This window comes from Lipophrys pholis (assembly GCF_963383615.2).
Source record: "Lipophrys pholis genome assembly, chromosome: 16".
Classification (NCBI taxonomy): domain Eukaryota; kingdom Metazoa; phylum Chordata; class Actinopteri; order Blenniiformes; family Blenniidae; genus Lipophrys; species Lipophrys pholis.
In genome coordinates this window covers 7269257-7296770 of record NC_137634.1, presented here as the reverse complement: position 1 = coordinate 7296770, position 27514 = coordinate 7269257, and the positions used below count along the sequence as shown (strand labels likewise).

At 39.9% G+C, this 27514-nt stretch overlaps 1 protein-coding gene across 4 annotated transcripts; it reads left to right on the top strand.

Moving 5' to 3' along the window:
* Window positions 1-27: 27 nt before the first annotated feature.
* On the top strand, window positions 28-27094 carry kcnip1b (Kv channel interacting protein 1 b). Of its 4 annotated transcripts, none has more exons than XM_080482856.1 (9): window positions 28-199; window positions 659-901; window positions 22937-23061; window positions 23172-23241; window positions 23465-23535; window positions 23626-23733; window positions 23818-23922; window positions 25047-25109; window positions 25519-27094. In XM_080482856.1, the coding sequence occupies exons 2-9, from the start codon at window positions 814-816 to the stop codon at window positions 25564-25566; spliced, it is 678 nt and encodes a 225-aa protein (XP_080338982.1). In that variant the 5' UTR covers window positions 28-199; window positions 659-813; the 3' UTR covers window positions 25567-27094. The 4 variants fall into 4 exon arrangements, with proteins under 4 accessions (XP_080338982.1, XP_080338983.1, XP_080338984.1 ...); XM_080482857.1 differs by having other exon boundaries at window positions 30-330; XM_080482858.1 differs by lacking the exons at window positions 28-199; window positions 659-901 and adding an exon at window positions 13115-13353.
* Window positions 27095-27514: the final 420 nt, after the last annotated feature.

Here is a 27514-nt window from a genome sequence, read left to right as displayed (position 1 = left end):
GTGAGGGCGGGTACAGTGGAGCTCTCTGCAGTACAGATCTGCTGAGGGAGAGCAGAGCTCCATCACAGAGCGCAGCCATCGGGCTCCCACTGCAGCTCACCGACAGAAACCCCAACAAGACAGTGAGGGAAGCGAGCTCCAGCCCCGAAGACAGAAGAAAGGCGAGGAGAAGAGAGCAGACGGACAGAAGAAAGAGGAGGTGAGGGGAGCTGGACGAGGCTTATCTGACGTTTCTTGGATGGACAGAAGTTTCAGAGGGGGGGGAAAGAGCCTCCTCAGGTTCTACTTTTGGAGTCTGGTTAATAATTCATCCACCCCCCCTCATTTTTGGTATGTGGAACACAACTTTGCTTTTTTAAAAGTTTGACATGCGGCTCTGGATTTTCTTTGCTGTCAACACTTTGACTGTTCGGCTGGTTTTTCTTGTGGCTTTTTAAAACCTGCCTCTCAACTTCACCACAGTCTGTTCTTTTCGGGATGTGTCACCATGGTTGTGTGATTGAGTGTAAGACGAGCTTATGCACATTAACGAGTACGTAGATATGCATGAATTAATGCTTCTTGTGTGAATGAAATACACAGTCTTCTTTTAGGATGTGCCAAAGCTTTACCTTGCCGACGACTCATGTCCCTCTGTTCTTGCTTTTCTCTCCACAAGGATCCTCTTAAAGGACCGTATGATGGCACACAACAAACACTCCTGGCACAATCAGCTGTGGAAAACTGCCTGAATCCCGCATATAGAGGCTCAAACCTGCTTTCTTAGATATAGAGAAGAACACCTACCCAGCGTGCCCCTGCCTCTACCTCAGGATGGCTGGATGTACCACCCGCTGCAGGCAGGGGGTGCTCAAGCTAATCCAGTCCCTGCGGAGATTGGTTTTTGGAACCCTCACAAAAGGTAATGTGGGCTTTTCATTCTGTGTGCCTGCCTCTTTAAAATACATTAATCATCTTTTTATTCCATTGGATCTTCGGTGAGTAACTAGTCCTTTATTGTTTGGACCACAAACACAAAAAAAAAGTGGACTAGTATGCTACGACTTTGGTTAATGATTTGGCAAACTATTTCCCCCCCAAAAAACTGCAAACAATTTGGCAGTCTAAGCAGATGTGATTTTTGTGTACCTGCTCCCATTTTCACCAAAATCCTAACAAAATTTGCAGAAAATTTGAGAATGTTGTGCTATGACTTTTGTTCACAATTAGGCAAACTGTTTCGATAAATATTACAAAAAACTGTGAAAAATTGGCCAGTCAATGTGGATGGGATTCTGGTGAAAAACACTAAATGGAGGCGTTTATTGATCGCCAGGCACACGCAATATTACATCTAAAATGTCGATGGATTCACTTTTTGTAAAACTTGTTTGCGAGGTGATTTATTTGGCTAATTTGCACACATCAGCAACACTTGGTGACTTTATACAGCACGGGCTCAAAAGTCACGACTGTCTGATGACGGCCTTCACCTTTGTCTGAATCCATTTTCATCAGTCCAGCTTTGTTGTGGAATGCATTCACTCTGCCTCCAGCTATCGCGTTCCTTTATATCCAATGCAGCTTGTGTAGCCAAGGTCAAGACTCGGTTCCCACAGCAGCGGTAGTCTATTCATCACCGTCCTGTCACAGTGTCCTTGAAGTCCAACTCGGCGCCTTTGCTTCGTAAGTTTGTAAAGGTTGCTGCTCATGTCGAGATGCACGTTACTGATTTGATGGCTACTGCTCAGCTTGTTGTGGAAGCACAGATCTTGAACTGGATACAAATAAAAGGCGCTGACGCCGCCAGTCACCACAGATTTATACAAGTCTGTAGACATGTGTGACACTGCACGCAAAGCTGGCAGACATGATGGAGCCAATATTCTAGAGTGAGAAGGTTACAAGTTTTATTGATTGCTTTTTGATGAACTATAAGATTTAATCCCATGGTTGAGCTATTTCAATACTCTACAGCTTTGCCAGGTGGGGAATGTAGAAATATTGTACCAGAGACTAAACCCTAAATACAAGCGATAGAGGAGTTTGTGTGAAGTTTGGATGAGTTTTAGGTTAATTAGTGGCTATAAAATTGCCCGTAAGTCATAAACATGTTTGCCCTGTGATGGACTAGTGACTAATTTCGCAACCATATCAGCTCCAGCCCCTCACTGCATTTATTCATTCATTTTCTATATTCATACAACTTAAGGTAGATTTAAAGCGCAAATGTGCGGCTCCAAGTTAAACTTCCACAACGGCACTTGATTGTATTTCATTTTACCCCGATGTTGAAAATACTATTAACTGAAATCTACAAGCTGGTAGTTTCAGGTCAGAATCACTTTAATGTCCCACAAGTCAATACATCAGACGAAGCAAACATCCCAAGAGCTTCATTTAGCAGCTGGTTGGCAAGTTGTTGAAAGACGTTAGAAACCACCAGAGTCACAAATGGGATATTTACTGATACAGTTCATACATCTTAATTCATTGTCCAAACTACAGTGCTTGGGCCAATTGAGGCACATAAACCATTTTATAATGGGATCCTAGACATTATCAAACAGTATTTCCCTACTTTCATCTGGGAGGTCATTTCCAAACGCAGTCAGCGTGAAAACCTGTACTGGATTTAAATGTGATGATGTGTCATTAAGCAAACGTAAATTTACTTCAAGCAATAAACTCCATGTCTAGTGACCGTGGTACTTTGCATGAACATTTTGGGAACCACGTATGAAAATGTATGACTTGAAACCAACCCAAACAAATGGATTTTAAGATGAGGAAACTCGACATGTTAAAATGTTAAAAGGAAATGACATCCACTCTTATTCATACTGTACGTTAGGATAATGGAGGGGATAAAGCAACCATTCATCTGCTTTTTCAAATACTGACAAGGAAACAGAAAAAAAAAAAAGACCATCTTGAGACTATTCTTCATGAATTGAGCAGTTAATGCCCCCATAGAAATATTCAAATAAAGTTGTATTCAAAGATACTTGAGATTACCCGGTTTTTTTTTAACAAATACATTCATCTGACAGTCAAATTGAAAGACCTTGACATAAATCGAGTTTTGATGTTATATTAGTCACTGTGATTTTTTGCAACATAAGAATACTATTATACTGTATAAGCTGCACATAAGTACAATAGCTTGTAAGTTTATACTTCAGAAGCACCAACAGATTGAGCGCCTTAGAAGTGCTTATAAATTGCTGCGCAATGGGACATTTTGCTTAGATTGATGAATTTTATCAAAATAGCTCAATTTAATCTTTCTATTTATGCCGTGACTGAAGGTTTGTTCGGTTTTAATAAATAGCTTCTTTTGGATTGTTCTTCATGATCCATCTTTATCATCCATCTTTGCATCACATTATTGGCGTCCAATTCCGAAGGCTTCATTTGAACTTTTATAACTTTTGGCTCTGTTCCTTCCCATCGCCTCCCTCATCACTTCGACTGGAAGTTATTTTTCCATCTTTGCAGCAAAACCCAAAACCGCTGAGTCACTAAGTCAGAGCGAAGCGTTAAATTTGTCAAGACTGACAAAACATACAGCGCTGCTCTCGATTTGAACCTTTGAACCCGATGAAAAATTTAAATCAACACACGGAAGCACTGGATTTAGCGCAGGTGCAGGCAGACGTTCATTTTAAAGCTGATCTTTGTAACACATTTTAAGGTGCTTCTGTGAAGAGTGCTACTACATTGCATCAGGCACTTCATTTTCCCGTCAAAGCATACATTTGACTCATTTTATTCATATGAAAGATCCATGTTCAAACACTATAAAGGTAGAATATTCACAAATTTCTGGTATGATACTACAACTAATAGCACATGTGAAAGAGTCACTCTGTTAAGATAAGCCACAGAAATTCACATGGTGGAAATTGTACTTATGTGGGAGTAATAGCACATACTCAAATTATCTGAAAATACTACCTAATTATAATAATGTGAGTATGTGGATGACTTTCATGAGCCATAGTGCTTTGTGAGCTGTGATGTGAGGAGTTAAAAAAATAATAATAAATGAAGAAGAGGAGCAAACCATAATAAAATGCAATAAAACCTGCTGAGAGTGGAAGCACGCCTCTTAAACTGGTGGCTTAGTCAGCTGCTGTTCTGTTCTAGGAATAATACAGCCTACTCATGGCTGCATGCACTCACAATCTAGGTCGAGCAAATGTAACCACATATCTATTGTGTTAAAACAAAAAAAAAACTAATTCTCCTTAACCTGCTTTCACAGTGAAGATTCAGCAAGTCAATCTTCTCGTGTCTAATTACTGAGGTGTTATCTACTAGGGAGAGGGCAGAGAGAAAAGCAGCCCAGGTTGATCGCCGATTCTCCACTTTTACTCAGTAAATCTTGCTCGGTGTGTCCTCAAAGGTCGAGTGGTTGATGAAACACAACACCGTCCCCCTTGATGTCGTGCCGGTGCACATGTTCGCTGCTTATCCTCAAGTGTTGCTTTGTGCTTTGCTGCTCGCTTCACATGCTGCTGACCTTTCCCAGCTGAAGGTTAAGATGCTTGTGCTTTGGGAAGCACAGGGGCCACGTCTTCATTTAGTCCAGTGATTAAATGTCAGAGTTAATTAAGAGCCGTGGGTTAAAAACATGAAGTTATAACTTGTATAAAACACAGTTCTTTTATTCTATGATTTTGACTTTTTAAAAACTATAACAAAGGTTAATTTCTAGAGCTGGTTAAAAGATACTTATTCTTCAGCTTCCTGTAATAGTATCATTAAAAAAAAACTACTTAAAAACAAGGCTAAACTAATAACCTGAAGTTTAATAAAGCCATTCTGTGCCAATTGTAAGGATAATTGCACAGGGTGTGATTTGTTACGATATTCTTCAGTCAGTGAATTGCTTACATTCCCTTCATATTGTTTGCAGTAACATCAACAAAAGAGGAAAGGAAAAAGAAAATGTATGTAAATAGAGCATCTCTCATGCATTACCAGGAAATTGAACCAATTTATTCCTAAGCTCACATAATAAAAATACTTTAAGTAGATTTTGACTGAATACATGGGCTTCATTTATCTTCAATATAAAAAGAGTATTGTTAGTAACTGCCGGGATCCATAAATAAAGTGAAGAAGCCTGCTTGAAATTCATGTAACCCTTGTTTTTTTTTAACTAGAGCTCATTCAATAATTGTAATTCATCATCATTCCATTCACATTGCATTAAGTTATAAATATGTGCTTCCATGAATTTAAAAGCAGCTTTCATCAGACTCTTTATTTCAATGTCTGCATAAACGTCCTAGTTTACATATGCTGTTCAGTATACGTTTTCTTTCTCAAAGAAAGACATTCAGGACAAGACATTACGGTGTCGAGTTTGCATGTTTTCCCAGATCAAAACCCGTCGCCGCACAGTTCACCCTTAAGCTCGTTTTACAGCGCCACCTCTCCAGATTGCAGCGGAGGAAGCAGCTCGTGTGATTATCTGCATGGCAGAAGCCATGAAAACTTGCGTGCACATGCAGATTCAACTTCAGACATGCAAGCGTGCCATTTCGACTGAAAAATGTATAGCCCCCTGACACCAAGCGCACGTATCGCCGCCACTGTGGCTTCTTGCCGGCGTTTGCCTCGCACATACTTATATACATAGTGCAATGAGGTGTGTAACTCTGCCTGTTCACCTTTAAAATGCTGCCGTTACAAGCCGACAGCAGCATGTATATTCATCTGCAGACCTTTAAACACCACAAGCAGAGAGAGTGCAGGAGTTGGTGGAACAGAGGCGAAGATGTGCCTCAGGCGTGATTGCGAGTGACACCAGCTGTTATTCTCAAGTCCCTGGGAGCATTTCTACTGCACTTTATGCTCCTCTGTTGCCAGATAGAAATGTTTGGCTATAATCTCATCGGCTGCAAATAATGCAAACTCTGTGAGGAAGCAGGGGAAAACGTCCCCATCGGTCAAGTTTGGGTTTGTCGTTTTATCATTTTGTATTTTTAGGCATCACTGGAATGGTTTGACTCAGTGGTTGTTTTAACAATGTAAAAAAAAATTTTTTTACCGTAAATAATTGCAGGCAGGGTTTTAATAGTCTTGTCCTCGTGTGCGCACACACAAACCAGATTGAGACATTTCCCAGGAACAGACCTGAGGAATTTGAAGTTTGTCAGCTAAGAAGGAATCGAACACGATGAGGTCACGTAGTGTTTCATCGACGATAACAGTCTTTTCTACACGGAGCTTCCATTGCCTTCCGCTGAATGGAGACATTCTTTTAATTAACAGCAAGTATTAGTGAAAGCAAGGACAACAGGCTCATACACGCACGTATATATGATTTGTTTGTCAAAACATCTCAGTTGTCCTCTTAACCCAGTTTGTGTCGTTGATAATCAATAGTGACCATGTAAAACGCTGAAAACAATCAGGCCACTAGTGGGTGCTGTTGTTTGTTTTAGTAATGAAACCACCCACACAGCATGCTCGGCGAACAATACACTGTAAACATTAACAATGGCGAGAACGCGCATATGGACAGACGACCAAGTTGAATTGCTATTCCGGGTGACTCATCTATCAAAACTAACAAAGTCCCAGGAGAATATGGACTGAGAGTCACGACACTCTGGAGGTCGCCATTCATGTTCCATCTACTCCCACATGTGCAGGAAAACTAGTCACTACAGCCGTGGTGCTCATGTGCAGCAGCAACTTTTAAAAAAAGTTTAGTTTTTTTCCCCCACAGTGACGAGTTGAATAATTTTTTGAAAGGTTTCACCTTGGGAGTCTTGAAAAAGTTTCATTTTCTCTTACTTCGAACACCAGTGTAGTGTAAACGGACACCCAAAAGGCAACAAAAGTTTTTTTCACTTGAAGTTTGCATAAACGTGGGCCTAAAAAAGGCTGCTCAGGCATTTGCTCCTCTGATTGTAAGCATTTGAGATCCTCTGACAAGGCAACATAGTGATGCAGCATCCCGCAGCAGTAAAACAAACTTTTTCATGAAGTTATAAATGTTCACAGGACTGAAACCCACACTTCTGAAGGAATACAGTAACAAGGAAATGTGCAGAATGACTATGCGGTGCCACTCTAAGCGTTCATGCTGACATACAGAACAATACCACTCGATCTCGTGTTACATTGCTTAAATCTGACTCACATGGCAGCTATTGCCTTTAGAGAACATTAAACTGAATTAAACCCAATCAACCAAAGGTGCACGAATAAAATTATTCTAGCAAAAACAAACTTAGTGGATACCGACTGTTACAAATAAAGTTGAACTGATTTGTTTGTGTAAAACCACAATTATGTTAAACAAATGAGCAAAGCTGAAAGTAAAAGGAGGAAACTATGCTTCTGAGAAAATGGACCAGAAAACAGACTATAAATACAACAAATATGCACACAGCAAATCAAAGTCCGTGTTGTGATTAACTCCTTCAGAAGCACATGGTCTTATCTAAAGTTATTCTTTAATCCTTTTTGTTCCCAAGAGTTTGCAAACTTACCTGGTGATCAGTGCAGATTCTGGAGTAACTGGTAATCCTCTTATGTACATTGTGTTGCATGTGGAGTGTCACCCCTCCTCCATCTGCACATGGCTGCTTCAATTGAACCCAGAACAGCCTAGTGGGCCTAAGTGTTAAGAGTTTCAGTCAAACAGACACACACTTTTGAAATATCAGGGTTGCCAGGTCTTATTAGTCAGGTGAAAGCAGTTTTTGAAGAGAAATACTTAACACAGACACACGATGGCAGATTTATTTTGTTAATTATAATACATAGGCACATAATACATTTTCCAGTGATAGCAACCGCTTACAAGCAATGTACATGTTTATGATTTCACATATCTAGTGTCTGATATCTGGCTGGTTTTGTTTGGCTGGTTTTGTCTTTCAGACCTGGCAACCCTGCTGCCAATTAATCATTTGGCAGTTTACAGCTTGAAGGTTTGTTATTTTTTTCTTTCAGGTACTTGGCGATGAGTCAGGTTGGTCTTTATTTGCAACTTCTATGGTGTGTCTTTAAATTAGTATTGATTCTGCCTTTTTACTAATTAAGCTGTTTCAGTTAACACACTTTATATTCTGGAGAAAAGCAATGATGTCTTGAAATAATTTTGCTTCTTTAAAAGCTTCTTCCATTAGTTTTGCACCAATTGTTTACTCTCATGAGAACAAATTAACTTTTCATAATGTCTTTTAAATTTGTCATTCTACTGTTCTGAGGAAACATAAGCCTGGTGGCTGGGTCATTCTGGAGATGGTAAAAGGATCATAATTAGGATTAAATTAGGATTAAATCTACAAAGCACTGCGTTGATTGGCTAAAATTATGGGGAATCCATCATTGTCTTTATATATACTATATATATGATTTAAAAAGAAAAATCTCTATAAATCACCAACACCAACCATTAAAGTCCCAAGATATTCTCTGCAATGCGAGTTACAGTATTTACATGGTTAAAAACAAAATGCATAAACTGAAGATATCCCACTCTATTGAAAACAAAAAATATCATGGTTGTATTAGTATATTTAAGGCTTTTGTTTTCTTTTGGGTTAAGCCTTGGTTTCAAGGCTAAGTTATTGTTTTAAAAAAGATGTCATTTTAATTATCACACCGGAAAACCTGTAAAAATACTTCATGTTTTGAAGGAAATTATGTGCAGTTTCAGCATCATGGTATTTCAACAATGTTGGGCAAAATACAATGACATGTCCAGTAAACAATGTGTCCATTTGTTCATATTAAAAAAAGAAAGAAATAAAGAAAATGCAACAAATGACTATATTGAGCCTCATTTGGCAAATCTGCAGACTAATGTTGACAAATTCATGTCGCTGCTCACAACACAGGCTTTCTGCAGCCTTCGGCATGCCTTTTTCTTTCACGAATTCACCTTTGCAACATTGCTTTAATCCTGACGCTGCATTGTAAACGTTAAAGCGGTTAACTTCCTCTTCTGCATTATTGATCTCTCAGCTCAGTTCAGTGTCTTTTCATGTCTGCTACTCTTATTAAAGCAGTGCGATCATCTGTGAATAAAATGAACTTTGCAAGGTCGACCCACAGCCTCTTTGTTTGACTCTTATGGTTTAAGTAAAAGAGACAAACTTTGGAGAAACTATGTCATTTCACTTGTGAAATATACAACACCAAACATTGTTTAGACCAGGGGTGTCAAACCTGAAGCCCAAAATAGGCAAAGCAAATTTTAAAAATGTGTAAAAACATGCATCAGTTATAATTTAGTTTTAGACACATTTCACTGTGTTTTGTACAAGAAGGTATCATTAAAATTGTCTTTATGTTGAGATTGTAGTCATTTCTGGTAGTAATATTTTGTTTTTATGAAAATACAGACATTTTCATCACGTATACTTCCACAACAGAGAAAAACGTTAAAGTTTAAATTATTTATTTTTGTCAAATCTGGTTTTTTTTCTGATATTTTCACAATCATGAACAAACCAGTATTAAAATTAGCCATGAACACATAACCAAGGGAGGCAGAAAAAGGAAAAAAGAGGAGAGAAAATCAAGCTATCTATCTATCTATCTATCTATCTATCATTTTGCACATAGTTTCAACCCTTTTTACATTAAAATTGAGTTTTTTCTCTTTTTGGAGGCATGGGCGCAGGCAGAAATCCACTCATGCAACCTCCTGCTGCACCCGTCTCTCGCTATTACAAGTCACATGTGTCCTCTAAGTGCATAACCTTGCAGAGGAGTCCCATCTCAGCAAACTGCAGAGGCAGTTGAGGCCGTAACCGCTCTGACGTAGCCTCTAATTCTGACCAAAACCCAACAGGATCACCTGGCAGTGCCTTGCATCTGTAAACTGTTACCGCCCCCACCAACAATTTTTTTTTTTCATCCATCTCCTCTCATTCTCTGTCTCTTTTTCCTGTGGCTACAACCACAGTGGATTGAAGCTGACAGTGTGTGTCTCTGCTTTTAATTTTTTACATCACCTCACTACATACTTTTATATAACAGCCTTCTTCTAGATTTATTTTTATCTCCCTCTCTTCCTCTCTCTCTATCTCTCACTCTCTCTCTCTCTCCTTCTCTGTGTTTGTGTGTTTCTTTCTTCATGTCAATTCTCTTCAATCACATTGTGTTACAACTTGATATTTACATGCATCACCTCTTTTGGAGAGACAAACTTTTGATGCAATGAGCAAACTGCTGCCTGTGCAATAGCCGGATGCTACTCTGAACTCGTGTTTTGATAGGCATAGATTTTGTTCTGGGTTGTAGTTTTGTTTTGTTAATTTTTTTTTGTTCACAGTGTTTTGAATCAAGTCAGAATGGACCAGTGAAACAGAGACTTGTTGATCTCTGCTGCCACCTGCTGGCCAAACTGGGAAATTTCAACCTCACAAAGCTGGGGGGCTTCATTAAAGACAGGATTATGGTTTTAGTGTGAACTGGTTGATTAAGGGCTGAACTACCATTATCAATAGAATTCGAGACCTTTTAGGCTTTTTTTGTCAGCATTGTGGCGTCACTGACCGACATCAGTCAGGCTGATCCCTTGTCACACACTTTGACAAACAGATGTTCTTAAGCAGCTCAGGAAGTACTACCACTTGTTTCCTCCCCATGCATAAATAGACTTTATTTGCCTCCTCTTTCCTGTGCTCAATCTGTCGCCTCAAATATAACCGTGTCTTGCAGCATCACCCCAGCCGCAAAAGATCCATATGTGTTATCAAATTGCATGCAGAGCTGAAGAGTGCATGGAAATATGCGTTCCACTTTCACACACGCAAGCTTTCAGTTTAGACCTCATCACGGCTAGTTTACTTCCTTATGCATGTTTGCCTGCGCATAGTAATGTACACAGTGCAATGAGATGGAAGGCTCTGCTTGTTCACCTTTCACATACGGCGCCTGATGTGCTCAGCTGCATGTATACTCATCTTCGGGGCTTGAGGCACTGCATGCAGACAGCTCTGGAGTTGGTGAAACATGGGTGAAGATGTGCCTGAAGGCCTGAAGCCGACTGACACCAGCTGTTATTCTGAGGAGCCTGGCAGGATTTATACTGTGTTTACACTCTCTGCTACATGTTTCCTTTGCTTGTAAGAAGGGTTTGATTCTGATTCACGGAGGTGCAGGCGATTTAAACATGATCACAAAGCTGCACTGCACAGAGACAAAGCAGTGAGAAAAATGAAAGAATGTTTTTAATTTTATCTTTTAAAAACCTATTTATCTGAACTGAAAACCTTTCAAACAGACTCATGTTGCATGTGACTGAATGCAGTGTGAGTGGAGACGGATGAAACAAACAGATCTTGGATTCTTCGGTCATGACGTGACAAAAAAAAGAAAAGATTTGTGTTAATATAACAAACAGCTGTTCAACAACTAGCCTCTTCTCACGGCCTCTGCAAACAACAGGAAAATCGTTCTAAAGAGTTTGTCATCGTACTCTGGTTCCCTGTGCTCCTGATTGACCAATCAGGCAGAGCGCTGATCAACTCACAGGTGATTACAATCTCTCTTCCTATTGCGCTGAGGAAGATTAAACTGTTAAACGACACAAAGGAATTAAAATGTGACAAAACAATTAAAATAGTTTGAACTGTTAAATTGGCTTAAACAGCTGAAAATGGCACAAGAAAAATGTTAAAAAAACAACAAAACTATCAAAATAATAAAGAAAAATGAAATCTTAAGAAGCAGCTAAAGCCGCTGATAGCTATTAAAATATTCCTGCATATCTCAAATGATAATTTGCATATGTTTTGTATTCCAAAATGTGGAGATAGACATTTTATTTTCCACCTTGGCTTTGGTAAACGTGCTATCTCAGTAATCCACATTGATTTCATAAACCGAGGCAGAGTGAAAACAGTGAATCTAATGTCATTATGCAACAAACCTAGAACTTGTATTCACTCTTGTGTCATTGTGCACTGTCATTTGAAATATGCATGTATTCAAAATGTGATTAACATGTATATGAATATCCGGTTCCGCAAAAAAGCAGCAAGTCCCTCAATCAGGATGTTGTTTTTTTTGTTTTGTTTTTTTAACAATCAATCCTATCTTATATCTCTCCATTGGCTTCTGGAATTTTTTTAAATTGTAATTGGATGGATTACTTGTAAAGCCCTCTCTGGACCAGAAGTACGTTTCAAGTCATTTTACCCCTTCATCCCTTGTAGCCAACTAAAATCCTCGACCAGGCCTTTGCACAATGTGGAGACAAAAACCCAGACCAAAGTAATCAGTCTGAAAGTCTTTATATTCAAATCACATTTTAAAAAAAAATGCGTGTTCATGTCCTGACATGTTGACATTAATAGGACTTTACTGTGTCATCAAATAGCCTGAGATGTATTTTATAGTTGTGGGGTTTTTTTTCAGTTTCCATTCATCTTCACATACACACTCAGGTTATACACCTACAAGCAATTTAGCTTCGCCGACCATCCAGCTTTTATCCCACTGTATCCTGTTGCAGGGTCACTGGATCCAATCCCAGCTAACTATAGGCGATGGCAGGGAACATCTTGGACAAGTTGCCAGTCCATCACAGAGCTCAGGTTCACCCCATGAGTCTCAAATATATTTGTTTTTAGACTGTGAGGGAACCCTGATATGATCTGTGGGGTTCAGATTACCTTCATAAAAGGCGATGTGTACAGCCTATTATGGGTTGATTTTTTTTTTTTACAATAGACGAAGGTTTGTGTGCTTAATCAATTGTTTGTTGGTTTTAAGAGGATTCTTTCTCAATAATGTGAAAGAAATGATGTTGTTGAAATGCTCTGAAGCCCTGTGTGTTCCCCCACACTTCTGCAGCCACTGATCTGAGGCATTCCAGGCACTAGTTTCCAGTAAAAGAGGTCTGTGAAAGCTCAAATATGTCTATTTTTTTCACTTAAAATGACAAACTTTGCCATTTTTACTATGACTAGAAAAATGTGTCCTATAGAAAAGCTGGAGGCGTTTCAAAAACTTTTGTGCCGCTCTCCCTTCCTTAGTCAGCAGGCAGGACTGGCCCTCGTTTGCACTGTGTCAATGACAGGGAGGGAATTAAGGTGAGGAAGAGAAGAGCGGAGCCGGAATAATTAAATGATGCAGCCTCATGACCAGAGCAAAGAACCACTTCATCAGGTCTGAAACAGCCGTCTCATGCCAGGCAGGAGGGGGAATTGGTTTCACTGCAGATCAAAAGACACTGAAATAAGTGTCTGAGATGGTTCTTATGAAGCCTTTTCCACAAGCCTTTGAAAAGTATTCCTTCAAAGATTCTTCCTCTGCGTATGAAGGCAGAGGGAAAGTCTGCGAGATGTAAAAGAAAAGTACAGCCACGCATCGACACATTATTAGGTAAGCCGTGCGAAATTTACAAGTGTCAATTATCTTGTTGACATAAAGTGGGTGCAGTGGATCTCGCTGTTGAATGCGGCAATATGGTGATGCTCAGAGAAGCTTTGTGCTGATAATTTCCCAAATATAAGGTTTCCCGCGTTTAAATCCCAGCGGATTATACAAAAGTGATACCTTTCCTACAGGCTGTGTGGAGCCGGCTCTGTGCAGGGCTCACGAAAGGGAGAAAAGATAATGTAGAGATGAGGAAGTCAGACTGCAGTGCAGTGTCCTTGGTGCTCGTAGCTGTGCAGGGCTGATGCGGTGCAGAACGACACTACCAGATGGCAAACATCTGCCACGGAGATTACTGTGGGCTACTCGTGGTAATCTGAGTACTCAAGTCTTCATCTGCAAGAGTATTTGTTGGCACATCGAGAGCTTGTTTGTGTTTGCGATAGCAGCAATAGCGGTGAAAGAATGTTTGAACTAGTGATTATATGAGAGCATTTATATGCAAATTAGAATACATTCAAGTGACAAACCAGTTTAACTACTATATATGACAACATATTGTCCGTGGATGCTACTACCAATCAACTATATATCCTAAATTGTGGAAAAACATCAGGAAGTCTGATCAAAACTTACCTCTGTGAGGAGGGGCCTCCTCTTTCCACACACTGAAATATATTTATTTTCTCTTCTCTGAATATATTCTCCCAGGAATTCAAATGCATCAATCTTTAATTACAAAAACAGTATGAAATATATCACTTTTTAATGATCTGTGAAGGTGAAACTATGCGTATATTATAGAGAGACGTAATGGCTTCTGTATGTAACTGCGATGTAGAAAAGAATAAAGACATAAGGAGAATATGGAGCACCTGGCATGAGGGGAGTGTGAAATATCAGAAAGATGCATGAGTTTATGTTTAATTAATCAGAGCATGTTGAGTTCTTACTTAGGTCTACCTGGACAATCACAGGAAATCCCTCAGCAAATAACACACACGCACACACCTCATACTTCTTTGCTTTATGAGAATATTACATTGATTTAGATTCATTTTCTGCAGACTGAATTTGGCAGGAGCTGCTATTTATCTAACACTTACCAAAGTGTGATCCTGAAATGTTGTCTTTACCTGGAAATCGCTAGACGTGCTGTGCTATCGACCCTTAACCGTCACAACTGGGTGCTTAAACCACACAGACACTCATGGGCAAAATAATCTGAATTTCAGGAAACGTCCTCCTTATTTTGACTGCAATCGTCGTATAATCACTGTGAAGGTATAACACAGGGGGTCTGCAACCTGCAACTCAGGAGCCCACATAAGGCACTTTGGCCATGAATCACTAGATTATACCTAAACAAACATTTTATCTTATTTTTATTTTATCTACACACCAGAGTCATTTGCAATTAAAAATTTATAAATAAAAAAAAAACAAGCTTAGAAAAGAGATAAAATGGCCAGAATCTCCTTCCCTTCTGTGGCCATGAGACGCTATAACTCCTCCTTGTAAACAGTCTTTGATTTCATCCTTCTGTGCTTATATTAGTGTATGTTATAGGCCTTGTACACTTTAATATTTAAGATGACTTATTCATTTTTTATCATGTCTGATTTGATATTCAACTTTCTTTTTATCTATTCTGTGTGGAGCAATTTCTAAAGGAATTTATCTCTGGGATTATCCACTCTATTCTATTCTAAAATGTAAAAAATACTTTAAAAACTTCTGGAAAAGAAGGATGAAACCTCTAAAATCAGGTACGAAAACAGCTGAAAATGTAATGCAATGTTTACCATCCTAAATTTGAATTTGAATTTGATGAATGCAACATGAGAAGAAGTTTTTGTAGAAGCGCCTTCAGTCTCATTTTAAAGGTTATCCAAGTTTGATTTGGTGGAAAATCATGAAAATGGCTCTGTTGGTCATAAGGGTTGCAGAACCCTGGTAGACTACGTGTTTAGTTTGTGAATGACTTTCAAAGGCTTTCAAAGTTATGATGTAGGTCTACGTTTTCTTTTTTTTTTTTAGGGGGGGGGGGGGGGGGGCAGTCACTTCCACTGTACTTGTTTCATACACTTTTATACAGTCCTTTTTTCTTCTTTTTTTTTTCTAAGGCATGCTCCACAAGGGGCAAACACAACTTTCAAGAAACAAGAAAGCTGAAGCGGCATTGAGAAAAGGCACTGCATGAATTTTTTAAACCGAGAGAGGTTTTTTCTGAAGTTGGTGCATGCTCGTGCGCACACGTCCTGACACACATGCATGCATGAAGATCGAGCGAGGCAGAGGAATTACATTTCTGGTCTGCATCCAGTGGAATATATTAGACGACATTCACATTTTCTGTTGTGTGCCTTCACATGTGCCAAAGCTCCAGCAGTTATTCAGCTGAATCCTGCAGCATGCTACTGAGATTGCTTGACACAGAATACATCATATCATGGGACGGCCGGCTATAAAACCCGAATATGTATTCTCACCTGCAGTGAGTGATATTGTCTGAGGACCACAGGCAGTTACAGCAGCATCCAAGTGCAAATCTCATTTTTAATACTCAAGCATTCAGAGAGAAATAAATCCTATGTTTGCTCCTTTTGCTCTTATTCTCTCAGTGCAAACAGTCTGCTCAATGAATTTTCATTCACAGCATTAAAAGTGTTTGTTTGTGCCAGAGAAAAAGAGGACACCAGCTCCAATAAAGTTTATTATTGTTCTATGGGGGGAGAGAAATGTCTTCTCATAATGTTGCTGCAAGTCACAGATGAGCATACGTAAACACACACATGCACAAGTGCACAGCCGATGTGTGTATTTCTACCGAGTGATTATGGCACATGCAATGCTTCAGGGAGCTAATTTAAAGCTGTATTGAATCGAAATCATCATTGCCACAGTGTTGAGCCGTTTATTTAGGTTTCATTGCAGCAAAGAGGAGAAATCAGTCTTTTTAAAGAAAATTAAAGCTAAGGAAAAAAGCCATGGAATACTGTTCCTAACCTGCCTTGTCAGTGAGTTTTATTGGTGAGTCCGTCGCTTCATAATAACAGGAGGTGCATGAGGAGGCAGGGAGCTGGAAAGAGGGGGGGGAAAGGCTGACAGATGAGTGGAGTGAGGCACAGAACGGAGGGAGTGGCGCAGGAAGGCGGGAGCGGATTGTGTGTGAGAGCGTGTGTGTGTGTTTGGAGAAAGGGATTAGGAATTGAAGAGAGTCGGTTTGAAGAAGAGAGCCGTTCCCACAGTGACAGATCCGAAAGCAAGTGAGGAGGCACAACAGGGGCATACCCTCTTCTTCCTCCTCATCCTCGTCCTCCTCCTCCTTCAAGACCCTGAGCCGTAGCGGGAGATACAGAGAGGACGACAAGCTGACAGAAGACATCGCCAAAGATCCATTTACTCTCTGGGTTGTTTGACCAGGCTGGTTTCCACGGTGACAACATGGGTGCAGTGGTGGGCACTTTGACCATGCAAACCAAACAGAGGAGACCGTCCAGAGGTACGTCGGCAAAGCAACATAGGGGAGACAAAAGAGCAACAGAAAGCCGCACTAAACAGGCAGAAATAGTCTTAACAACTGAGAAGAGTCATTTGAACTGTGCGCAACATGTTCCTTTCTGTACAGCTATACAGGACTGAGGTTTGCAGCTCTTGAGAGCGATTTCTATGGGGGAAGTTAGTCATCTCAGAGTGGAGAAAGATTGTATTGATTGTTACAAGTGTGTTACCCAAGGCGTGAGGCGTATTTACCAGTAGCACTGCTGTTGTTCCTTTTACGGCTTCATCCCTGGTAAAAAAAAAAAACGGTTAAATTATCTGATGGTTTATGCTGCTTTAGTTGGAGTGCACAAGAATAACACACAAAAAAAAAACAACAACAACAATATTTTTCGGTGTGTATTTGTCTAAAGTTGGCATCAAACCAGCATCAAAACCTTCAAGGTATTTATACTGGTTTGAAAACAACAAGCATGATTCTCATCTGAAATGTTTGAAATGTTCAGTAATGGAAGCACGAGCAGGATGGCGAGGGATTCAAGTGGTCCACCGATGCAGAGTTTTGAAGATCATGCCCCATGGTGAAAAGATAGAGAGACTTCAGGGTGCCTGGAAGGAGGATGCCCTTGAAAATAACTACAGAGCAAAAATCACTGCCCCTGGGTGGGTTGTCATTACGTGCGCGCGCCGTGCGCGCCCGTCCAGTGCGTGAGCGGCCGAGCGCGAGGGGGAAACATGGAGTTCAGCGTGTGAATTAACAGGCAGCTCACATATAATACCTCTCTCTCTCTGGCCTTATGCTTGAGAAGCCTGTTGTCATGGAGACTGGGTTATAGGGGCATTAAAGGAGAGCGTGAACACTTATGCTCCACCGGGCTGAACGATGAATCCGTGGCGGCATTAAGATAACGACAAAAATAAAGGAGAAAACAACAAGGGAAGCCATCATTCTGTGACGTAGACGTGAGACGCCACGAGGCAAAGGGTGCTTCACTTTGTTTTTACACAGATGAAATCACTTGTCCTTGTGATAAAAGCCTTTCAAGAACCTTTTAACAAAGGAGGGCATCTGTTATTTATTTATTTTCTTTCTCGCGCCGTTTAAGTTGTCCATTTAAAAGCGTGTTGCAGTGCCAGCAGTACAGATAAGATGGGACAGATAAGGCAAAGAGGGAACTACAGTACTACGCATGGGGGGGAAAAGGTCAAAGTGATGCTGAGCTAGGATACAAAAAGAAATACCTCAATGTGGTAAGATTGTGAGAACAGAACATACAACGTTTGTGTATCTGTCCTCCGTTGCAGTTACTCTACTGAACCAGGATGGTGGTGACATCTGGGGTGTTTTTCTGCGCCATGAATCACAAGTTTGAAAAAAGAAAATGATCGTAAGACGAAGAAATCTTTGGAATATTTGAAAGGATCAAAGTTGATGGTCTGGAAAAACAGTGTTTTTTGGCCTTTAAATGTTAAAGCTGGTTTATTCTTGTGCATGTTACCGTCACGTTTTAGTTAAACTGTTCATTAACTGAACAACAGCTTCTCCACTGCAATTGGGACTGCCATGGTGACGGTAGTCATGTGACATTGCTGGTGTTGGTGAGTAATTGGGAGGTGGGAAACATCCCATTTCCCATTGGGAAAAGCACATCTGACAGTGATTAAACCAGGAGCGCCAGAATGGGAAAGTGGGAGGTTTTGAAAAGCGCCCAGAAAATGATCTGAAGTCACTCAGCAAGGCTTCAGTGAAAGTCAATATGTGTAGGCATGAATTACAAAACACTGCTGTTTGTAACTCTGAAGCTTGAAGGCAGCCATATTGGGTTTTTTGTTGTTGTTGTTGTTGTCCCAGGTGTCCAAGTATGAGCTCAGCACAACTCCTCAATTTAATTTCTGTCCTCACTCATACACCCAAAGCTGCACCGTCATGCACTCTCATCTGATCTGTACATGTGATAGACGTGTTGTTGAGCATGTAGACACAGGCTAGAGAGGTGTTGTTTCTCCTTGAAATACTATACTGTCAGTGTGTAGTGAGTCATTCTGAGGTGAGTAGAACAAGAGAAGTGTGGTATAATAGGGTATAATTGTGACAGAAAATGTGTATTTTTCTCAGTTTGTGGTGAAAAAAAAAGTATATAAAAATAAAATTTGTGGGTGAAAAGCTAAAAATAGAGACAATTAAAAACAATGTTTTGATCAGGAAGTTTGCAAAAGTAAACCCTTGCAATAGCTTTCCACTTGAAGAATGTTGATGACCTTTGCTCTCATGGGGTTCCCACGCCAGAAAACACATACTTCAAATCAAACTGTGTGTAGTGATGTTACTGGTTTGGTTTTCCCATCAAACATATTCATTCTATTCATACAAACACGTTCATATTAGAGAAATACATTTTGCATCATCCACAGGTCCTTTCCACAGGAAAAAAGAAAAGAGAATTTGGGGCATGCCGTTCATTATAAAAATTAGAAAAGAAGACATAAAGGTAAAGTTGTACTGTAACATTTGTCAAGGCAAGGTGCTTAGTTTGTTCCTTGTTGTGGGAGCCACTGGTGTTGGCGGTACGTGAAAACGCATGGATATAAATAATGTGGCATGAAATCTTAAGAAAGGTGAACCTGGAGCTGAATTAAAAAATGTCCACTGTTCGACATTGGCAAGAATTACTGAGTCAGTAATTCACCCAAATGTATTTCCTGTGATTTCAGACCAACGAAATGAGAAAAAGTGCGTTTAACCACGTTGCAAATAACTCTTCATAAAGTAACAAATTACTGTGGTGGAAACTACTTTTGACAATAATCTTAAAGTGACAGAAATTGGTAACTCAGTTACACAGTCACTGACGTCTCAGTGTGCTCCTCACACGTACCTTCTGTCCAATGTAATAGAAACCGGTCAGAGAGCCGCAGAGCTGCTGCCATTGTTAACTTTAGCATTACCATCATTGAAAAACTCCTGATTACTGGATGAGGAGTGCCTCAATAATGTTGAAATAACTTGATTGTGAGCAACATGAAAGATAGACATTAATATTAGAATGTATCCATACTACCTGTGATGTAAAAATGTAAGCTGACTTTAACCCGACTGTATTATAAATATAACTCCAGCAAGCCTGTCTCTTTCTGCAGGGAACAACCAGTACTTCTAAATTTAACACGTAGAATCCATGCAACCTAATCTCCTGCAAAAGAAAACTGGAATTAGACATGTTTTTTTGGGTGTAGGGCAGCTTCTGCGTCAGATTAGTTCTTGACCCAGTTTTGTTGTGACAGCAGAGACTTGGGTTGGGGGAACAGTAGAAAAAAAAAAACCCAACCAAGATTGAACTCCGAGCCAAAACCTCCTCGAGTGTGGAACAGAGGGTGAAAGAGGCAGAGCGATTCACACTCAAACAGGGAAACTTTGCGGCTGAGAAAAAAGAAAGAGTGCATCTGTCCTGAAGCTTTTGCAGCAGCTGCCACTGAGTGTGAGGAAGCTGAGACACACTTCTAATTATCTCCATCATTTCAGTGGATGACACTTCCCCTCCTTCCCTGCTCACGCCGTTTACACGCCTGAGCAGCTGGACCCTTTTGTCGACTCCTTCTGTACCGATATTGAAATCAATACAATTTGATGCAGGAATCAATTCATTTCTTCCTCATCTGGATCTAAGTGTCGCGTTTCCCCAGGTGCTTAAAGCTGAACGGGTTCGTCAATACACCTTCTTCCTCATCATCAGTAAATTGCTGTTTTGCTTTCCATCACTGTTATTTCCAGTCCCACCATGTGTTGTTCCTCCCTCTTCCCTCTTGCCTCGCCTTCTCCTTTCACACTTCTGAAGCCTCCTTCCTCCTCATCCTCCCCCCTCTAATCAACACCTCTGCCCGTTTCCTTTTTCGCGCCTCGGTTTTCATTTCATCTGTTTCTTATCCCCATCACACTTGCACAATTGCGGGGTGAAAGCAAGGCACCTTGACAGAGAAGCGTGTTCAGGTGCTGCAAGCGCAACACCTTTGTTGTTCTGTCTGGTGATGAGAAAGGTGTTTGTTGTTTTTTTTACTCGCAGGGAACAAAGACAAGTTGCGTTTGGCACCTTTTCTTTTTGTGTGTGCGTGTGTTTTTCTTTTTCTTTTTTATAACCAGTTTATCTCGTACACCCGTATACACAGCTCACATTTATCATGGCTGTCTATCTCCATGACAACAGGAGTCAGTGGGATGGCAACTGAAGCTTAGAGGAAGATGGAGGGAGAAGAGTGATGCATAAACGTGCACAGTACTTTATATTCAAGTGATAAGCATGAAGTGCAGCAGCAACTTGTGTAACGGAGCTTTAGACGCACGGATTTAATGGATAACAATCAATACTCTGATAACGACGGTTCAAAGTCATTACTCCTGCAAGAAAGAAACAAATGCAATTAATCATAGCTTGTTATTATCGCAGCAGCCTGCTTCTGTACTGATACATATGATATTTATATATTATTTTTACTGTATCCTTCATGACTTCATTCATTTTCACTTTATTCTATTATTGATTTACCCCCACAGCATCAACATTTTGACCACCATTCTGAATATTTCAACTGTATTGACTTCATGTTCAATATTTCATTGCTACTTAAATGTCAACATTCCAACAACATTTCAATATTTTGACTTTGTCTCATTAGATTTCTTAATTTTTTTTTACATTCTGAATGAAAAATTACTTTTTATTCTACATGATTTATTTCATCCTATGAAACGTCCTGATAGTATTGATTTATTTCACATAAACTGAGTTAGAAATACAGTATGTAAAAGCAATACAATATTTTGTAAGACTAGGTGTTTTTCCAGTTTGTTTGGATTTTTTTCCCAGTGACCATAATTTTAAAGAATTTCCCTGTGGGATTAATGGAGTACTTCTATTCTATTCTATTCTATTCTATTCTAGCACCACATCTTCTTTTTTTTGTCACTGAAACTGTTTAGTGTTATGTTAATAGTATAGAAATCAATGAAAAAACACTTAATTTAAAACGTTCAAAATACCCTTTTACTCTTTGGTTCTAATCTGCTGTCACACTGTACATAAAGATTAAAGAGCTACATAAAAAAGTGGATGACCAGGAGGATGTCTGATGTAAAATTCAGATGAAGACCCCCCCCTCTGGCAGATGATGCATGCTTCGAGATACAGTTTCGGTGTCCAGGATTAATCTTGACACAGCTGATGAATAGGCTGAAATGAATGAGTCATCGCTGCCATCCAAAGAGCAGAGATGTTATATTCTACTTAATCTCCTTTTTTTAGAGTCTGACTGAGCCAGCTGGCATGAGTGTAAAGACTTGTGATTGTTCCCATTTGTCGAGTTATTTGTTCACCAACAATTGTTAAATTAGGGGGGATTTATGAAGCTTTATTCTCTTTTTTTGTGTTTTTGTTAAAGGCATTCTCGAAATAAAACATCTAATATGACATGGCCGTCAGCCTTTATTACTGCCTCAGCTGAGATATCAGAGCAAGCCTGCGTATTCTAGTGTAAATACGACCCTCGCCCTATGAATATAGGCTTCAGACTTCACATGTCATTCCGTCAGTGTTTTCCTCGGGGTCTGCAGCTGCCTGCGGATGTTTTCTTGTGGATGTTTGTTTACGTTTGTGGACTCATCGGTGTGTGGATTGTGTCCACATGCCGGATGTTGGGATGTAGCAGGAGACGGTCAAACACTCGCCTGGAGCAGAGTCATCTCTCTGCATCATTAACCGCCATCCATCCCCACTGCACCCAGAGCCCTGCACCTTGTTGCCATTAATAAAATGCTTCAACTCCAGAGGGGAAACCCAATTTGTCACTTACGTGTAGCCATCTTCTCAAATCCTTCTTTTTTTTTCACATCCTCATCTGGTCGTGCTTTTTCTTTTTGCTTGTTACATCTGTGAGCGCTCTTTGCTTTTCTGCCTTCCTGTCAGACAATGAATACATGTTACTGCCGACGTCACATTCTCAGGATTAGCTCAATTGCCTCTCTCCTTCTTTATATTTCCAAGAAAAAACAGAGGTGTAATACTTGTGCCGCCCTCTGTCTTTCTCCTCCCTGCAGATAAAACAGATGATGAGCTGGAGATGACGACGGTGTGTCACAGGCCGGAGGGCCTGGACCAGCTGGAAGCCCAGACCAATTTCACCAAACAGGAACTACAGATCCTGTATCGGGGCTTTAAGAATGTGAGCAAACACTTTAAAGGTTGAAATTGTGCCAAGTAGATCAAAGTATGCTTGTGTGAGTAGAAACATGACTGGATCAAAGGAATAACCTGAATCAAATCTCCTGACAGGAATGTCCGAGCGGGGTCGTCAATGAGGAGACTTTTAAACACATTTATGCACAGTTCTTTCCTCATGGAGGTAATGTGCTCTGGTTTGATCTCTTCCAATCCTCTGCAATGTTTACACATTATGAAGAAGGGTGGTATAAATATTAAATCATAAACACACTTTAAATTTTATCATAGGACATTTTGAAACCTCAAACTAAGATGTATTATTTGTTTGTTTGTTATGCCGCTTAATTCAACACTGTAATGCTTTTGGAAATGAACCAGAGCTTACAGGTTTGTCTGTGTTGCAGATGCCAGCATGTACGCACATTATCTTTTCAACGCATTCGACACCACAAACAATGGCTCCATTAAGTTTAAGGTAAGACAACCCTTTTTTTTTTTTCTTTTAAAGCGTCTTCCTTACTGTCTGGAATCCTAAGTTCACTGTTTTCCTGCTGTATTTTCCCAGGACTTTGTAATGGGTTTGTCTACCCTGCTGAGGGGAACGCTGAGGGAAAAGCTGGAGTGGACGTTTCACCTTTACGACATCAACAGAGATGGTTACATCAACAGAGAGGTGAGACGGAGCAGTCCCGCTTGTGGTCTATGTGTCATCTGAAGAGACTGTGTTCAGCATTGTGTTTATTGTTTGTAACTTTAGGAGATGACTGAGATTGTGAGGGCCATTTATGACATGATGGGCAAGTACACATATCCCGCGCTAAAGGGGGACGTCCCGCAGCAGCATGTGGATGCCTTTTTCCAGGTTAGTACAGAAGATGATCACACAGAGAGTCAAAAGTTATTATCCTTGTGTTTAATCACCGGCTCTGATTAGTCAGTGTCCTTGAGTTCCAAGAAAGGTGCCTTGAAATAAAATGTATTATTATTATTATTAGTAGTAGTAGTAGTAGTAGCATTATTATTATTATTATTATTATTATTATTATTATTATTATTATTATTATTATTATTATTATTATTATTATTATTATTATTATTATTATTATTATTATTATATTACATATTTCACAGTTATGGTCTTGTACTAAATCTCCTGTTCAACTAGATCCAAAAAACTGAATCTAGTTAATATTTCTTGACTAACGTTCTGCTTGACTTAGAAACAGGAATTGATTCTTTTTTTGTCTTAATTTGTGTTTTGTTTAAGCAACTTTCATTTCATTGGACTATATATCTTTTTTTTTAATATACACCGGTGTAAAAAAAATATGTCTCGTTAATATGTGAAGTCGAAAATTTTGGTTGCTCGTATCAGCTTTGTCTTTATCATTCCAACATCCATCAATCACCCATAACATTAAGACCAACTACCCGATGCACTTTGTATTTTCATCTGTGTTTTTATTCTATCTCAGCATTGATTTCTGCTGCAATTTGAACTATAGTAGCTTGTCTTTTGAATCGGATCATACAAGCCAGGATTCACTCCCCAGTTGCACCACTGAGTGTTCATTTCCCCCGTGACCCTGTTGCTGGTTTGATTTTGATCGATGCTGACCGCTACAGACCTGAAACATCCAACGAAAGCTGCAGTTTTAGAGATTATCTGTCGCTCTCCAGTCATCTGGCCCTTATTAAACTTGCTTATTCGAAAGCTTTGGGGTAGAAAATGTTACTCTGCCACCTAATATATCACACCCACTGACAAGTGACTCGATAAATAGTTAATTTCAACTATCCATAATGTTATAGTTGAAGAGCTAAAATTGGCAAAGTAATTTTTTTATTTTTTTAGCTGGTCTAACATGATATTTTAAGCCAGTCAGATAAAAATAGCTTTAGGTTTAACAAGATTGTTCATTTTTACAATATATTCCAGGAAACTGTCTTAACAATAACACTGTTTACGTTCTTTTTGTCTCTCAGAAAATGGACAAGAATAAAGACGGAGTGGTGACATTGGAGGAGTTTATTATAGCGTGCCAAGAGGTACCGTATGTATTCCTCTGTGTCCGTGTGGTTTCAGAGTAGAAAAAAATACAAAGGACCATGTGAAGACAAGCATGATTTTTCATAGTTACTTTGTGTGGATTATATGCAGAACTTGGTGAGAAATTCTTTTTTTTTTAAATATCAAAATTCATACTTCAGGCCAACAGACAGGCCATCGCAAGGCAAACACAGGCAATTTACAGTCACAAATCAACTTCAAACACATGTTGTTGGACTGTGGGAGGTAGAACATGCAAACTCCACCGAGAAAAAGTCTCACTTCAGGAATCAATACTTTCTTTCAGTCAGTCGAGAGTGCTAACTACTTCATCGAGGTGCAGCACGACACTGCAGGGATAAGCGTTTAATCCATCTTTCTGATTATTCCTTTTCATTCTCCCTCCAGGATGAAACCATGATGAGATCAATGCAGCTCTTTGAAAACGTGATGTAGGACGGGCCGAGGCGCGGGAGACAAAGACATGAAAAGCGAGAGGGCTTGGTGCCAGTGCGTGTGTGTGGATGCATATGTGCAATACATTAAGTCTCTGCTCCTTCTCCTCCTCCTCCTCCTCCTCCCCTCCTTCCAAATTATCCAGCTGTGCTCTGGATGCAGTCAGACCCTCTGCCCCCCCTTCCCCACGGTGACTTGAATGAAAGGACCGGACTGCAGTGCTTTACATCCGTCCTGCTGAGATTTTGCTCTGCACAGCACAAAATATGACCGACCTGGACATTGAACACAGCTCCTGGTCACACAGACTGACCTGCCTAATGATGGAGACACCCCTGCATTACGAGACTCCACAGAAGAGAGGAGTGTCCCATCTGACCAGCTGAAATATTTATTTTTAGTTACCAAAAGCCGTTTCGTTTCTTTTTTCTTCTTTTTTTTTTTTTTAGATGTATTTATTTATTTTTGCCAAAATACGATTGCATGCTTTTTGCAAGAGCGCTTTCATTTCTCTCTGAACATTTGTCGGATATTTATCTTCATGCATCTTCTGGTTGACAGATAGGCTGTATCGTGTACTGGCTTCACTGATGCGGTGACCCCTGTGCTCTTCAGTTGAGCTGACTGTCCGTTGCATGCTGCGTCCGTCCGTTACCCGTCAGTCCGTCTGAAGCTTACAGTAGACAGATAATTCTTTTAAAACTGTATTTCATTTTCATGTCTGATGTTTCAGTCTGTGTCTTGCTCGTCTTTTTTTTTTTTTTTGTCTATGTTAAAAAAAAAAAAAAACGTGTTTCTTTTTTCTGTTTTCACCTGCTGCTTTGCATCTTGTGATCAGCTTGATGTGTGCTGTCAAAAACGTAAGAAGAAAAACAAAACATGTGAAGAAAATCGTGTATAAATTCAGATATCATCATAAAGTGCCAGCAAAACCCCAGATGTTGAATAATTGAAAAAAGGGTCACGTGATCATGAAAATTATTTGCACAGGTGATGAGCGCGGAACAGTGATGATGATCATCTTTGTAATCGGTGTGTAATTATGCCATTCAGAGGGTATTGCTGCTGGGTTATTACGGTGAGATCCCAGAACAAGAGCGCAAGTGATGATCTTGCGAGGAACTACCAACTGAATGTCAGTTGGGGAATGTGGAAACCAGGGCAGCCCCCTCTCTATTAATGAACATTTGCTTAACAGCCGGGGGGGGGGCTGTGACGTCACTCTGACATGCATGCTGCAGACAGATTAAGATAATTCCTGCTGATGGTTTTCTGTGAGTCAGTCAGTTTGAAAGCTCCACCATAATAGAAAACGCACAGGCTATCGTAGTTGAGGCACTAAAATATTAATCATTTTTCTTTTTTGCAGTCAGTGGGTCTGCTCTCTGCTCGTGTGCTACATCAGGGTAACGTCACAGCCTCCAGTCTCGGGTATCTTTGGTTTTTGGAGCGAGTCGAAATAGTAAAATTTCACAAGCAGACGATTAAATTTAAGCCATAACAATAAATATGTAAATTCTTCAACTGGAACAGTGTTTTACTTTACACTTGTGTGCTTTTTATTCTGTGTTTGGTCCTGATACGAATGATGCCCTGGCTCCATTTCTGGTGTTGGATTCAAGGAGAAACACGCATGAAGGACACATTATTAGGAGCCACTGACTAATGAGTATGAAAATCGTATGCCATGGCCTTTGCATTTGTAATATCTTCTCTCATTTTCTCATGGTTATTAAGACTGAACCCCTAATATCCTGACCATTTGAGATCAGCAGTTATACACTGAAAAGTGCAGTTAATTTTATTGAGATCTAAATTGCCTGCAGCCATTTGTCAACGAGAGCTTCTTACCACTTTCGCAAAGTCACATTTACAATCACAAGTAATTCTCTTCACATTTTTCATCCAAGTAACAAAGAAAAACCTTAACATCACTTTCTGTACCCTT